Below are 17,644 nucleotides of genomic sequence, written 5' to 3' on the forward strand. Positions count from 1 at the left end.
CCAGAAAGACAGAGGATCTGCTGGGACAACTAAGTAGTATCGATAAAAAAGATTGATTACATTATCAAGTTACATTTGATGCATAGATTAGGATATTACTGATATGTAAGTATTTTCTCACATATATATTTCTATTCTATCTACTTGTCATAATTGACTGATTATTGATTCTGTCCTCTGTCCTAATCAAATAATAATTGTTTGTTTGTTTTGTCATATGCACCATGTATTTTAGCCTTAGTTTCTTGAGGACCTAAAGATGCTGTAAAAGTTTGTAAACAACGAAAATGGTAGCCCATTCTCTTTTACCAACTTTAATAAAAACCTATAACTGATTGTGAGTAGAAGACTTACTTCCCTAACATTCATGAATATGTGCTCACACCAGCAACCTTTTCATCATTTTAAATTAATGTTAATTCTCAATAATAGGTGTCTGGTAGCAGTAACGAACTTTGGATTCATTTACTGTGATATAATCCCACATATTAAATGTACATATGCCTTATTTGTAATTCGTATTAATATTTTTTTTCGTTCCCTTTTCCCAATAAATAAACACTAAAAAAAGTATTCACACAAGGTAAATATCTTTATTATGGAAAAATATAAATATATTAAACGTAAAATTAACTTCATTATCCACTAAATCATCACGGTTTTTTCTTATGTTGTTGAAGGTATCCAGGTTTCTTGAACCTCTACAAAAAATAATAAGAACCAAATAAGCCATTAGGAACACATAATCATAATGAAACATTATCATAAAAAGAAAAATTTACATTACTACCACGTTACATATTTCTCTGTTACATTTTTAAATTTGAGACATATAGTATAAAAATTCTATAAGTTACGGTGAAAAGGGTGAACATAATACGGTTTTCTTTGAAAATACAGATTATATAAGCTATTTTCATCGTTTTAAGGTACATAACCACAACTGCATTTTTAGTTTTTGAAACATTACGGTTCTCTGTATAATACAGTGATCCCAAATTTTTTAAATTATTTCAAAAATGGTAGTCATGGTATATTTTTTACAGGTTCTAACTTGATCTTCAACATTGTTCTGAAGCTATTTTCTTGTGGCATGTTAAAGTAATTACTATTTAAATGGGAATAAGCCACAATTAAAGATTAAAGTACGTTCTCGTTTCGTAATCGAACGATTTCCGAAGTGAAAATTGAAATGTCAATAAACGCACTTTAACCTTTAATTGTGGCTTATTCCCATTTAAATAGTAATTGATCTTCAACATTTATATTGTATAATATTGCACCATACGCAGGATTAAAAATAATTTATAGGAATGTTTATGCAAATACTATTCAAAATTGTCTCATCAGTCTTTGTTTATCGACGAAAAGACACCTGTTGTTCTATGGACTCCATTGTAAAAAAGGTATCGTAGCACGGTTGCCAGTATAAAATATGTTATCTGCCTCCCGCATTTGAAAGCATAGGAAGCATAGAAACATAGAAGCATTTAAATTTTGTTTATTCTATTCTAAGAGAAACTAAGTGTTTTTCGCCGAAGTTTATGATAAACTAACGTTCGAATATATAAGTGGAAGACGCAGAATTAAAACCTTATACAGGATGGAATTTGAAACAAGTACATGAATTAAAACTTATCGTTCTTCAAAATTATTCGGTCGCCAAAAAGGAAGCGAAAGTGGCAGTAGCAAAAACTAAAGCAGAAGTGTATACAAATCTATATGATCAATTTGATACCAGGGCAAGAGAAACAAAGATATATAAAATAGCCAAACATAGAAACTTCTGGTTTCTTGAATTATTATTATAGTTATTTCTCTTGTATTGTTTTCTCTTACGTCTTTTCTGATTGACCGGTGAATATATTTATTTAATTTGTACATATCTTTTTGTACATACTTGTGACAAATCAAAAGATGGAAAAGGGAAGTATTTTTTAATTGTGTTAACAATTTTAATTCCTAGCTGAGCGCTTTCTACTTACGAAGCCATCTTCAGAGCTATGATCAAATATTAAAGTATCCTACTAGGGGAGATCATATAGTAAGAAAATTGCAGAAAAATGCTAGTTCTATTTTATTTTTCTACTTTGTCAATGAAAAAACACAAAAAGGACTGTACACTGGACTCCACAAATACAAACATTAAAACATTTGGTTATGGTACGGGTGTCAGAATCCGACCATTTATTGTAGTTGAAGCACCAGATCTGCTAATTTTCATTGTCAAAGTACAAAATATAAAATAGAACCAACATTTTTCTGTAATTTTCTTACCATATGATTTTCCCTAGTAGGATTCTTTAATATTTGACCACAGTTCTGAAGATGGTTTTATAAGCCGAAACTGCTCAGCTAGGAATTAAAATGTTTTACACTTCAAAAATATTTCCCTTTTCCATTTTTTAATTTCTTTTTAAATGTTTTGGTTGCTGAATGCCTTTGTTTTAAATTTCGGATCCAAGAAAGAAGCTTTACCCAGTATAATATCGTTTTCAGGATTTCCAAAACGGGCAATAATCGAGACAAACAGATAATTTATTACATTTCTTTCTGCTTGACTAAATACTTTAACTTTAATTCGTTCTAAAGACGAAAGTAGTCCTTTTATAACAAGTTTAACTTTGGAGAGAGTTACTTGCTTTTCTGCACTTATTTCACCAGTAACTGCTTCAAAAGGCTTTAAAACAAAAGTTTTTTTTAATATCGTCAATTTTTCTTCAGTTAGAATATTAATAGGATTGAACAAAAGACCATCTGTTGCAGCTAAAGGTTCTGAAAATGTAACTAGTCTCTCAAACATATAGTATGTCGAGTTCCACCATCATTAATTAACTTCAAAGGGTTCCGTCAGGTTTCATTTCATATTGAGTAGCTATTATTTAAAAAAATAAATCTAAACCGAAGTCTCTCAGTTTTAGTTCTCAACTCCCATCCACTCAAAGCAAACAAATATTTAAAACTAATAAAGTCAAATATTAGATTCTTTTTCTGGACCGTCGTTCTGCCTATTTCTTTTCATTTATATTAAAAAACAGTAGGTCAAGGCTTCTTTTTATTACAGTTGCATATTACTAATAAATAGTGTAAATATCAAAGAAACCGGCAACCATTTCGGCAGGCGCCTTTAGTCTTTACCAACGATGTAATATACTCTGTCGTTGGTTTTTACACTACACTGCGTCGCCAGTCTCATCTCGGTTGATCTTTCGAAGTGCTGATTACTGACATGAAAATCGAAGAATTGGTTTTGTTGCCGACATTCGGGTATTTCGCATAGTTTACTACAGCTTGTTTCAAATCCAGTGGTGAGCCCTTTGACGAAATAGTTAATGGCGCAGACAACAGAATATATATGATCAGAATCATGCAGTGACGTTGCAATATTAAACAAATTAAATTATTTGAAATCGCACTAATTACAAAATTATTATTCATTTAAATAATAAATGGAGTTTGATTGTACACAGATTGTTTTATTGATACCAAACTTTTTGTTTGTTATAATACCATCTTTAATAATTGATACTCTATAAAGTTTGGTAAAAGTTAATTTCTAATTCAGTATCAGTTACCTTAAAGTCAGTATTAATGACTCGTTAAGGACATACAAAGTCTCATTATGTTGTCGAGTCTCAACAAGAAAGGAGCTACAACGCGTATTAGAACTATTTTGTAGAATGCAGATGGTTAAGTGTAGTACGAGTAAACAGATCAGATTGACACCAGAATTGAAAGGAATAGTTTACAATGTATTTAAATATATGCAAATACTATTTCCTGAAGATAATCGAACCAGTATTAAACAACGTGTGAGTGAAGCTACTGGAGTATCTTTAAGTACAGTACAAAGGATCATTCAACAAGCGAGTATGTTAACAAAGGCAGAGTCAAATAATACACTAAAATTTCCCGCTACAACACTTGCTAAAAGGAAAGTGACAGACTTGAGGGAGTATGACAAACAGTTCATTAGAAATACCATTCATCGTTTTCGTGAGACTGAACGTTGTCGTGTATCATTGAAGCTTTTGCAGAAAAGGCTTGAGAAGGTGTATGAGTGGACTGGAAGTGTGAGTTCTCTCTACAGAATTGTGAAAGATTTGGGATTTAAACGAAAGAAAACGAAAGATAATCGACGTTTATTAATTGAATGGAATGATATTCGTGCTCTACGCATTAAATATTTGGACAAAATTGAATATTACAGAAGCGAAGGTAAGTCAATTGTATATGTTGATGAAAGCTATGTACATGCAGGACACACTACGCCAATTAGCTGGACAGATGACAGTTTCAAAGGATTGTTCAAAAATATTTCAAAAGGAAGTAGGTTGGTTATCGTACATGGTGGTGGGGAGATGAGTTTCATACAGAACAGTGGTACACTCGGGGAGAGGGGGTTGGAGGTTAAAACCCCTCCCAGGGCACTATTCCAACACTGTTACTCACAAATTTTTAAGGCCTCAAAATGGAAGTAGGATAAAAAGTTTTTAATATAAGATAATATGATAAGATCATTTTCAATATAAACATGTTTCTTTAAAACTCCCGATATATCATACAGACTTGAACCCTATAGAAATGGTTTTTTTCGCAAATAAAAAATGAAGTTGCAAAACAAAACGTTTATTTTAAGTTAGAAGACGTAAAAGTGTTGATGGAACAGGAATTTGCTAGAGTAACTGTAGATAAATGGAAGAATGTGTGTGAACATGTTGTCAAGGTTGAAGATAAGTATTTATAAAGTAAACGTCGCATAGATGTAATTACTAAAGAATTAAGGATTGATTTAAATAATTCTAGTGACGACGACAGTGCATCTTATGAAAGTGAATAATATAATTTAACACTACGATGTACCTATGTAACCTATGTGAATATAAATTTTCCAAACTGTCCTGTATGTATGTATTATTTTTTACTTTATTACAATCATTTCGTATATTCTTCTATTTATCTTTGTGATGTTTAAGTGGGTAATAATATAAATAATAAAGGTTTTAAAGTTAAAAAAATCTTTGTAATTAATATTTATTAATACTGTAATCTGTAAAACGTATCTATGGTTTCACACACAGATAATATACGTATGTGATATATTATAATAATATGCATTAAAATGTAGTACAATATTGCCAAAAATATAATCTGATGTCATTGTTTAATAAATTGTGTGTACATATCTTTAACAATTTGATTTAAATTATAAGTATTTTTTGGAACGCCACTGCTTTGTTTGGTGAGGCTTTACTGTTCCTAGAAGTTTCCGCCACTACACTTGAAACATACTCTAGCTTGGTTATCTGTACCAAAAGTAACGAGTATTTCTAACAATGAGGAATCGGTACTTTGGGTATTGGACAAATACCCATTAGTTTGTAACGGTTAGGTACTTTTTTTACATCACTAATAATTACACTACTTACTTTCCATTGCTCCATATTTATCTGTGTAATAATTTGTGCATTTACACCACCTTCTTCCCTAAATCCCTTTAGTACATTCTTTTTCACAGGTTTAATGATTGGGTCACCTTTACGATCTAAAATATATAAAAGGAAAGTACAGAAAGTGTATTTTTAAATCCTTATATTATAAAGTAAGCAAGTTCTAATAAACTAGTCATGCAAAGTGGGCTTCTATAGTCTCGGAGGAATATAAACTATAAAAAGTTGATGTGAAATGTTAGGAATTATTTTGGGAAACAACTACTTTAAACCAAAGATGAAATAATTCAACATAAAACCTATGTATCATTAAATACACATGCCCCTAGTGAACTAACATTTATTTGCCTAAACTTTACAGAAAAGTGAATGAAATCAAGAAGTGAAACCTACTATAATCTACTACAAAATAATATAAGACAATATGGCTTCTGCAAGTTCTAATGAAGGCCGTAAAAATCAAACCATAGGATAATACTTCTAAACAGTTTAATGTCCATAGTGATATCTGGTCAAGAACATTTCAAGAATTCGTTCGGATACACTTTAAAAACAATTTGTCGAGATAAAAAAAAAACAAGATAAATATTATATAGAACATAGTCAATAACTTACTTAGATCTATACTGGCTTTACCATCTCTAACTAAAAATGAGAAATAAAAGATGTTTTCTACAGTATTTGCAAAATCGTCAGTATCTATAATATAATCGTAGTAAGGAATAGGCTCCTCATTATTTTCGATATATTTAATATTTAACACTTGAAAAAATACTTTCACAATGTCCTCAATCGCTTCTTCTTCTTTGTTAAGATTGGTAACTCTTTCTGGTTCTTTCTTTTGAACTGTCTCCTTTACAACTTTTGCTCGTTCTTTTCTAGGTTTTGGTTGAGGTTGCGTATCTAGATCATATGCTCCATAGGTATATGAGTATTCAGGTACTTGTGGAATGATGTGTCTAGCATCTTCAAGCAGTTTTAATAAATCTAATGATACCATTTCTTCATTTTCTTCTTTGATATTATTAATCTGAAAATAGTTTTAAAGTAATTCCAAATCTAGAATTGTTTAATTTTCTAGCATAAAACATAGAGATCAGAAAAGAATATTCTCAATAAATAAAAATTTCGAGAAGGGTACAAAAAATATATTTTTGTTTATTAAAATGTCTTATCATCTTATCATATATAAACTATAATGCACCGTAATTTTTTTATTATATTTATTTAATATCGTCCGAACCACTGGAGTTATAGACGACAACAATGGAAAACCACATCCATCCATCCTATGGCTCTACAACCCAATTCAAACCCTGGCCTCCCTCATCAAACATTTCCATTCGTTATGGTCTGTAGTCATTCTCGTCCACGATCGACTGTAAAGGAGATTTCTGGCATCCTCATCCACATCATCCTCCCGTCGCTTTCTCGGCTTTCCAATAGGTCTCTTTTCCTGCATTATTGCATTCAAATAAGAAAGAACATTTATAATTGTCGTTGTAAACTGTTACCAGGTCCATTACCAAAAAGCATATTAAAAGTCCATAACGCGGTTACTAATTATTCTCTTAAAACCTGTCGCAATGAAAGTTTATTGTTTTTGGACCATCCTGAATTTAACATAATTATATTTTCATGCGAAACAAATATTCGTTTGTTGTGCAAAGTAAAAACTTTGTATATGAATGGTACATTTTCATACAGTACCAAATTTTTTCTCCAATTATTTACTGTACATGGCTTGGTAAATGGACATTATGTTTCTTTAGCATACTGTTTGTTAAAGGACAAATTGTCAATGACATACAAAAATTTATTTTTGATTTTTGAAACATTTTAATTACCATTAGAGCAAACTGAAATATTTGTGGACTTGAAAAAGCAATTAATTGTGCTTTATTGGATATGCGGTCCAATGTAAAAATTAGCGGATACCGTTTTCACTTACAACAAAACTGGTTTAAAAAAATTCAATCTTTGGGTTTGGTACAAGAATATAAGGATACAAATTCAGAAATTGGAAAATGGTTATGGGCATAGGTTGGTTTAACTTATTTAAATCCAGTGGATATTGAAGAATGCTTTGTTTATGATTTCATGTATAAACCTAAAAACAATACTTGATGTATATGCAGATTATTTACTGGAAAAATACATAATCGATTTTCACATACAATTAGATATGGTCTAATCAGAATCCGTCTATTGCGAGGACCACGAATGCCTGTGAATCCTTTCATTCGAGGTTTAATTCTTCTTTTGAAGTGAATACTTCTTATCGCTCTAATGTTTTCCACGGGCCCGAAATCCTATTTAGCGTAACTCGAAAAATCGAGACGGGTATATTAACCTTGCGATATACCATAATATACATTATATACACAAATTTGCCAATCAGTTGTCATCTACCGTCAGTCATTAAATTTATAAACTTTTTGCATATAATCTGAATTCGCATATAATTTGCAATAGTAATAATGGTTTGTTTACTATACCCCGTATATATATATATATATATATATATATATATATATATATATATATATATATATATATATTATATATATATATATATATATTATATACATATATATATATATATATATATATATATATATATATATATATATATATATATATTATATGTACTATATGTCTCACGTCGTCCTTTTTGATGTCATATGCTAGTATTCGGCTAGTTGTTTATTTAGTAATCAGTCAGAGGCCCTTTTCAGGTCAATAAAGCGATATTTACCTTATGCTTTATATATAAAGCAAATAAGTCTATTATCATCCATAGTGTCAAGTGATATGTCGTATGTAGCTATACATTCAATAATAACGAAGACGACGTGTAGTGCCCTTTTGTTAGTCTATTTGTTTGTTTTTTCTGAATTGAATGAAAATGAATTTTGTCAGAATAATGTCATTTATGTATTTAGAATAATTAAGTGTTTTTGGATGTACAGTAATTTTTAAAATTTTTAAACATAAAAATATGTTTTGTATATTAAAAAAAAAAAGATGAGAGACTGTGATAAATTTTATCAACATTACAATACATCTTCGTTGATACAACCTCATTAAGTTTGTAAGTAGTGAATTTTTTAATTAATTATACCAATGCCAACAATTTATTCATCACATTTGTAGCTCCCTGATGAAGGACATAACCAATGTCCGAAAGCTTGGAATAAAGATTTAAAAGAGTACACGTTTCATTTTTATTGCTGCAAACCCAATATTTATCGTTTACTTCTTTATATATATATATATATATATATATATATATATATATATATATATATATATATATATATATATATATATATATTGCTATGTGGCAGGTTAGGATTCGTTCAGTTGTTTATTTTGTACTCAGCCAGAGGCCTCCTTTAAGTCAATAAATCAAAATTTGTCTTTTAGTCAAATTATTTTTATGCATAGTGCCCTAGACATCTAGTATGTAACTATATGTTCATTAATAATGAAGACACTTCGTAGTGCCCTTTTGGTAGTCGCTTTGTTTGTTTTTTCTATCTTAATAGACTCCTGATATCCTTCCCTTTTATTTAACGTATCACACGCTCCAATCGGACCAAACGCAAAGGAGATATGATGTAATATCCTCTTAGCAATGCCGCAATGTGTTTTTTCTGTCTCAACATATTCACTACCGCCTCTTCTTTCCATTAATATGATACGTCACGATTCGACGAACTATTCTACTCCCACCGCAAAACGCTTAAAACATTGTTTAATTCTACATAATTCTGTTTAACTTGATTTAATTTTATTTAATTCCATTTACTTTTATTAAATTTTATTTAATCTTATTTAGTTTTTATTTTATTTTTGTAAAGCGTTGTCGATTGTTAAACGTTATTTTATTTTTATAGTAAGTGTATGTTTATATTACTTAGGTTTTATATCTAAACTAACATAAAGCTTTAAATTATTTTATAGGCATCATCAGGGAAAGCTACAAAGATTGTAAAAAAGGGAAAATTCAACGTTGCCAAACTTATTGGTTTTATTTGACCTGTTGTCTTTTTAGCATTTGAACAATGTTCTAAGATAATAAAATTTGGGCGAAATTGATTTAAATGGCAGCTTACTGTTTTTTATTGGGATATGCCACAAGTGTTATTTAACATTTTGATTTCCACTTCGGAAATCGTTTTATATAAATAAAATTTATTAATGTTTCGTATTTTAAGTACGATTTCCGAATTAAAAATATAATATAAGCTTATTTTAAAGTCAGATTGTGCCTTATTTTCAATAAAAATAATAAACCGCATTATAACGTCAACAATAAAAAAGTTTCATACAAAATTGCTTGGCAACCTCGCGTTGCAACAGCAATACCACTGCAGCAACAGCTGAACGGGTATTCGACAGGCGATAACTAAGAAACTAGAGGTGGGACGTTGACATTTTTATCGATAACGAAACTGAATCGTTTTTCGTAAACAAGTAACTAGTTGATTGTTACCAGTAGTTTCAAATAAGCGAGTACATAAACAAACATAATGGATATTATCGTTTATGTGTATATTTATTGAAGTGAAAGAAACTAATGAAGGATATATTTATTATAACTTGAAAAATAAACTAAACAATACAAATAGTAAATCGTACATTTACATTACACGTTATTATTAAATCGCGAATCGTCTAAATTGACATTTAAAAAAATAAGTTTTTCTACTTTACTTCTTGTTAACCGTGTTCTTCTTTTATTTAAAATTAAATCAAATTTTGAACATGTGTTCACATTTACAATATTTGATGAATATAGTGGTCAAGTTAGGATATACATGGCGATGGTTTTTCCACCATTGTAATGGACTCTCGATACAGGTGTACGTTTAGATGAGTCATGTACAATTAATTGATCAAAAATACTTAAGTCATCTTTATCGGTTTCTTTTTCTTGTACTGATTGATTTTCAATAGTACAATCTTCTTGTTCTTTAATTATAGAAGTAACCAGGTTCTTAACTCTTTCTTTTGTTTTTTTAGCTTCATTTTTATCAGAAAATCCCTGCACTTTAAATCGTGAATCCATAAATGTACATAATGACAATGTGCCACTCTTTTCTATCCCTCTAAATCTTTTTGCTAAGCCCGATATTAGTAATTGTATTACGTCGGATACTATGGATGTAAGGTTACCGTTTGATAAAATTTTATTGCGAGATTCTTGAAGGCAGCGTACCATAACAATCACTGAACTACCCTTCAAGTATTTATGGACACTCTATTGTACTTGTTATTTCTTTAAAAGGCTGTAAAATTTGGGAAAGTTGAGAACAAATATTGCAATGTTGCGAAGAGTTCGGAAGACCCAGTCTTATCAAAGCTCAACCAAAAATCAAAACGAAGAAAAGATAGAACATTCATATGTGCAACATGGAATATACAAGGATGGAACAAAAAGGCGACGGAAGTGATCAAAGAGTTTAAAGAAAGCAACATCGACATACTAGTAACAACAGAAACCAAAAAGAAAGTAAATGGAACGGAAACAATAGAAGACCATATCCACTGCTGGAGCGGAGTTAATAAGGAATGTCAAGCAAAGGCAGGAGTGGGAATACTAATCCAAAATAAGTGGAAGAACAGGGTTAGAACATGGGAACCAATCAACGAGAGAATAATTAAAATGCATATAGACATATACGGTAAAGAGACAGTGATACTCGGAAGTATATGCACCAACAGACGATTCTTCGAGAGTAGAAAAAGAACATTTCACGAAACAACTCCAAAATCAAATAGAGCTAATTAAAAAGAATGTGGAGATAATTATAACAGGAGACCTTAACGGCAGAACCGGAAGGAAAGAAAATGATAAAGTAGTGAGGAGATTTGGAGATGATGAACAAAACGATAACGGAGAACGTCTGATTGAATTATGCGAACTAAACAACCTAAAAATCACCAACGGATTTTTCAGACATAAAAATATTCATAAATATACATGAACGCAAGAAACACGAAAGCTGAAATTGATAATAGACTACATAATAATCAAACAAGATACCACAATAAAGATCAAAGATGTGCGAGTCAAAAGAGGGGCAGAATGTGGAACGAACCATAGACTACTGACAGCAAAAATGGGCATTAATTGGAAACATAACAAGACCCCCTCCACAGAAGAACCGTTGAACACTATAAGAGAAAAACAATACAATATAGAACTAGTCCAAGAACAATCAATAAGAGAACTATACCAACAACGTTTAGACCAAAAATTAATAGAATTTAGATACGGCAACATCGAAGAAATATACGAGCATATAAAGGCGAGTATAAAGCAAGCAGCATTCGAAGCTCTTGGGGAAAAAGAACATATAACAAATAAACAGTACTATTATGAAATAAATGAACCAACAAAACGAATAATTGAAGAAAAAAAGCAACTATACAGAAAATGGCTGACTACAAACAACGATGAAGTTTATAAAGAATATAGAGAAAAACATAGAGAAGTGAAAAAAACAAATAACACAGCAAAAGAATGAAGAATGGGAAAGAATCTGCTTAAATATTGAAACATATATAGGAGGTACAAGAACTTCGGAGTCATGGAAAGTACTGAGAGGATTGAAACAAAACTCAAAAGAAAAAATTAAATTGTTAAATATACAGGACAAAGAATGGAAGGACTACTACAAGGAACTATTAACAGAACAAAGACCACAATTCATTCTCACATCCCTACACAACAGACGAAGCAGATTCTCACAACAAGAAATAGAAATAACAGATAGGGAAATGAGAACGGCCATAAAAGCAATCAAAAATAAGAAAGCACCGGGACCTGGAGGCATCTCACCTGAGCTTATAAAATACGGATCAAAAAAATTACACCGGATGATACAATGTTTATTTCAGAAAGCCATAAATGGAGAACAGCTCACAAAGGAGTGGACTGTGGACGGAGGCATATATGACATCTATATTTAAGAAAGGAGATAGAAAACGATGCAAAAACTACAGAGGAATAAGCGTAATATCATCAATAGGAAGATTATATGGGAAAATACTGCGAGAAAAGATAGAGCAAGAGATAAAAGGCAAAATCGGTGAGGATCAGGCAGGCTTCACGGCAGGAAGATCATGCATAGACCAGATATACACACTGGAACAACTGTTAGAAAAGAAAAAAGCAAAAAATAGAGATATACACTTGGCATTTGTGGACCTGAGAAAGGCGTATGACCCTGTACCAAGGTCAGAACTATGGGAGGCAATGTACAAATTAGAAATACAGACGGAACTCATAGAAGCTACAAAAGCTCTATATAAAGAAAATAAAGTGTCCACTAAAATGGGAACAAGAATCATAGGAGACTTCACCACAACAAAAGGGCTCCTGCAGGGTTGTTCCACATCTCCAACCCTATTCAAAATATACTTAGAGAAAGCCTTGACTACATGGAAAACAAAATGCGAAGGCATGGGAGTACCGGTACGGAACGAATACCTATATACGTTAAGCTTTGCAGACGATCAAGTAGTGATTGCACAAGACCAAGACGACCCCAGCTACATGATGAAGAAACTACAAGGAGAATATACCAAGGCTGGCCTAGATATTAACCTCGCGAAAACAGAGTACCTATCTACAAGTGAAGAAGACATAGAAAATCTACAGATTGATGACAACGTAACAATCAAAGGAAAGGATAAATTCAAATACCTGGGGTTTATAATCACGTAAAAGGCAACAACAGAGGAAGAAATTACGCAAAGATTAGGACAAACAAGAACAGCAATCCGACAACTGAACTCAGTATGGTGGGATAGACACCTAAATATGAAGACAAAAACGCAGATTTATAAAACGGTGCGAAGTATTATGACATACGGGCCTGAAAATTGGATCATAAACAAGAAAAACAGCAGTAAGATAGTAGCAACACAGATGGAATGCCTGCGAAGACGCAGCAGAGTAACAAGAATGGATAGGAGAAGTAACGACGAAATAAAGCGAAGAACATCAATAGAAACAGAGATACTAACATATATAGAACAAAAAAGACTAAAGTGGTATGGACATGTAAGAAGAACTAGCGACAGCAGATGGATAAAGAGAATAACCGAATGGAGCCCCATAGGAAGGAGGAAAAGAGGACGACCCCGAAAATCCTGGAGGAACGAAATGAGTAAGAGAGGCCTAAACGATGGAGAATGGAACAACAGAGAGAGATGGAAACGGTTGAGCGAGGGAAGGCAGTGAATACTGTAGAATCCCTAAATAAATATATATATATATATATATATATATATATATATATATATATATATATATATATATATATATACAGTAAAACCTCCGTTAACCAAAATAATTGGGGGGGAGGCCGTTTCGGATAACAAGAATTTCGGTTAAAAATAACATTGTTTTTTATAATATTCTTGATCAAAGTATTGGTATTAAAAAATACTATGAGTTGATTTCGTAATGTTTTCTAATAAGTAAATCCAAAATAAAGTAATAAAATGAACAAGTTTAACATGCTTTTTTAAAGAAAGCTGCTATTTTTTTTTGCGTTTTCGTTTGACATGTTTCTCTCTTCCTCCATCGTTAATTTGCAGAACGTCATGAGTTTGCCTCATTCGATTGTTCGACGAAACGTAAAGCAATCTGAAAAGGACAAAACTTTATGTAATGACAACAAAAATTAAGAATCTAGTCGTGTCCCTAACTAATTAGGCCTACTGTATAAAATGCTTTCCTCTAAAACATTGAAAATCTCAGGTTGTCTTGATAAAGAACCATATCAATGATGTCCTGGTCGATGAATTCACGTTCTGAGTCATCAGCTGCTAACCAGTCACGTATCTCTTCTTAGTTAATTTCGTCATGCCCCGGCAAATTTTTAATGAAAGGTTTAATTTCTTCTGTAGTTTTCTTACCATTTTCTTCTTCAAGATCGTCAATTAAAATCTTATCAAAAAGTTTGTTCCAGCATTTTTCCAAAGTTGAAGATTTGATCTTGGCCCACGACTCAGCTCACCAATAAAAATGTTTTATTGTTAAAGATTTGAGAATTTCGGGAACACTTTTGGATCAATTCGTCTCCTGTAATAACAGATGTCTTAAGAATGCTTCTCTATAATGTCTCTTGAATGTCTCTATGACTCCCTGGTCTAACGGCTGGATTAAGCTTGTGACATTCGGTGGCAAAAATCTGACAATTGTCACCATTTTGTAGATTTTGAGGGTGAGGGCGCATTGTCAACAAGCAACAATGCTTTGATGAGAAGGTTTTTTGATTTTAAAAAGGATTTTACACTTGAGACGAATTCATTTTCAAACCATTCTAAAAATAAAGTGGTCGACATCCTTTTCGGAAATATCTTTTAGAGCTCTTGGTTTTTGTGATTTCCCAACACATATAGACATCAATTGGTGAGTGAAATTAACAGAATTGTTTACGTTTTGCGACAAACATTTACTTTTTATTGACGAAATTATTGAAACTGTCAGCCGTTTCGGTTAAACGATGTTTCGGTTAAAAAGGTTTCGGTTAAGGGAGGTTTTACTGTATATATATATATATATATATATATATATATATATATATATATATATATATATATATATATATATATATATATATATGAGAACAAATAATCCAGTCTTCATTATTTAGATTTGGTCTAAGTCTGTATTAACTAATAACAATGTGGAACGGATTGCTTCGTTCACTTCGAACAATGCGGTCATTCTTTTTAACATGTAATAGGTGAAGTTCTACCTAGTTTCCACGGCTTGGATTGGCCGTTTGGGAACTTTGTTATGTTTTAATTGATATTTAAAAACCTTTCTGAAGATAAGGTACTTTTTTTGAAACGTGTTTTTTGCCGAATTGTCGAAGAAAAAAGACTTTTTATTTTATCTATTTGTACACGACAGCATTTAAGTGCATCCTCCACCAATAAATTTAACGTATGAGCAAAACAATTTAAATGTTTTCATTCCAAAACATATTTAATAGCTTTGACCATATTTGAGGCATTATCAGTTACTGCAAAACGTACTTTTTGTATTAGACCCCACTGATAAATAATTTCACTAATTTCAAAAGCGATGTTTTTGATATAACATTCCTAAAGTAATGAACCTGACAAAGTTTTTCTTGTTGGCGGTTTATATCCAGGAATCCACCCTGCAAACTTTTTAAAAGCTCGTTCTTCAACTATGGAAAACGGATGAAACGAGTCTTTGCATAGGTTTAGTAAATCCATATCTATTTGTTTTTTTTTTGTTCTAAACTAATATTTTTATTAATGGAAGTATCCATCGCCTTCGAAAATGCAGATCAGTGGTAAATCGAAACTCATTAATTAATCAGAATACCTAGTTATTTTATTTTCAACGTTAACCGATAGCCCGACTGTCCCGAAAGAGTTATTTTTAGTTTTGTAGTAGTCTCTCAGATCAACTAATCGTCCTCGTCGACGTAAAGTGTTCGTTGCTCCTCTGTTTACGTCTACACAAAACGTAGTTTTTTTGAATCAACCATCAACTAGTTGGCTTACTAGTGAGAAACCGTAGATTCGTAAATGACAAATAATGATTTAAAATGCAGGGATTTTCTGATAAAAATGAAGGTAAAAAAACAAAAGAACGAGTTAAGAAGCTGGTTACTTCTATAAAAAAAGAAAAAGAAGAATGTACTATTGAAAATCAACCAGTAAAAAAAAAAAGAAATTGATAAAGATGACTTAAGTCTATGGTGTATTTTTGATGAATTGGACATGACTCATCTAAACATACACCTGTATCGAGGGATATAAAAGAAGTCGACATGTATTTGTCTGATGATATATTACCCACAAAAAAATTCGAACGGAGATTGGAACTGTCCATTACCATGGTGGAAAAACCATCGCCATGTTCGATTCACGATTTAATAATGTGTAATGTAAATGTAAGTACTACTGTATATTTAAAATGTCAACGACCCACCTCTATATTAGCATCGGAACCAGAGATATGTAAAATATCTCTGATCGGAACTAATCGTCTCAGTAATGGGCAATGGGCGTCAATAAGAAATATGGAGGGGAGACCAAGAGGAAATATGATTGTTATCTTTGTCTATTCGCTGAAAATATGATTTTATATCTGTGTTAGATATCCTGTTAAATTTTACCATACCGACCATAAACTTTTACCTACACTGTACATATATATATATATATATATATATATATATATATATATATATATATATATATATATATATATTCTTTTTTCTTATATATATATATATATATATATATATATATATATATATATATATATATATTGTTATGATGTATTGTTTGTTTGAATGATGAGCAATGAGTATTTTTTAATAATATAGGGTTTTTATCGCGGTTCTCAAAGAATTAGTTTGTAAGTACTTTTTTAAATTATCTTTATTATATCTATTATGAAACACACATATATATCTAACCTAGCCAATGTAAATTTAAAATAAACTATCTTTAAATTGAAATTCTTATGAAACTAATTAAATTCTATAGACAATGTAAAATTTAAACAAAATATCTTCAAAATTGAAATTGTTATGACACTAACTAAATTATATTAACAAAATTTTGTACCTTTCTGTCACTGAATGCCTAAATGAACTGTTTTCCACTATATAGATTATAATCACCACTCAATGTCTTCTTCGCAGCTTCGGTTATCCTTGTTTTTGTGAAATTACTTTTTCCAATTATCAGCTTCCACCAATTTAAGATATTTTTCTTCACCAGCATTTATAAACCACCAAGCAAACCAGCAAACAGCATTTATATTTATTCTTCTTTTCTATATACCAATATCCAATCACCAAATATATTATTTAAATTTAATATTCAATTAATACTTCTTCCATTATCCAATTATCATTTATACATAACATAATTTTTAATCTTCAATATTTTCTTTATACTGTTTCTTACTTTTGATTTAACTCACTATATTGAACAATTGTAACTGATTGACTGCCTCTAACTAATTTTCATACTAAAACTGGACTAATAGTAACTATAACTCACAACTGACTAACTTAATGGACCTTCTTACTAAAAACTTTCTGACTGACTGACTAAAACTGGACACATAGTAACTGTAACTCATAACTCATCACTGATTGACCAACTGAATC

At 31.0% G+C, this 17,644-nt stretch overlaps 1 protein-coding gene across 1 annotated transcript in view; it reads right to left on the minus strand.

The window, feature by feature from the left end:
* Window positions 1–579: 579 nt before the first annotated feature.
* Window positions 580–17,644, minus strand: part of Nse4 (SMC5-SMC6 complex kleisin component Non-SMC element 1) — a 58,591-nt gene continuing 41,526 nt past the window's right edge. The window contains exons 3-5 of the mRNA XM_072534847.1: window positions 6,066–6,480; window positions 5,430–5,545; window positions 580–701 (exon numbers count right to left, since the gene is read on the minus strand). Of these exons, the coding sequence (XP_072390948.1) occupies window positions 654–701; window positions 5,430–5,545; window positions 6,066–6,480 (579 nt within the window). The 3' untranslated portion in view covers window positions 580–653. The remainder of the gene's footprint in view (window positions 702–5,429; window positions 5,546–6,065; window positions 6,481–17,644) is intronic.

Source organism: Diabrotica undecimpunctata, chromosome 6, assembly GCF_040954645.1.
Source record: "Diabrotica undecimpunctata isolate CICGRU chromosome 6, icDiaUnde3, whole genome shotgun sequence".
Lineage (NCBI taxonomy): Eukaryota > Metazoa > Arthropoda > Insecta > Coleoptera > Chrysomelidae > Diabrotica > Diabrotica undecimpunctata.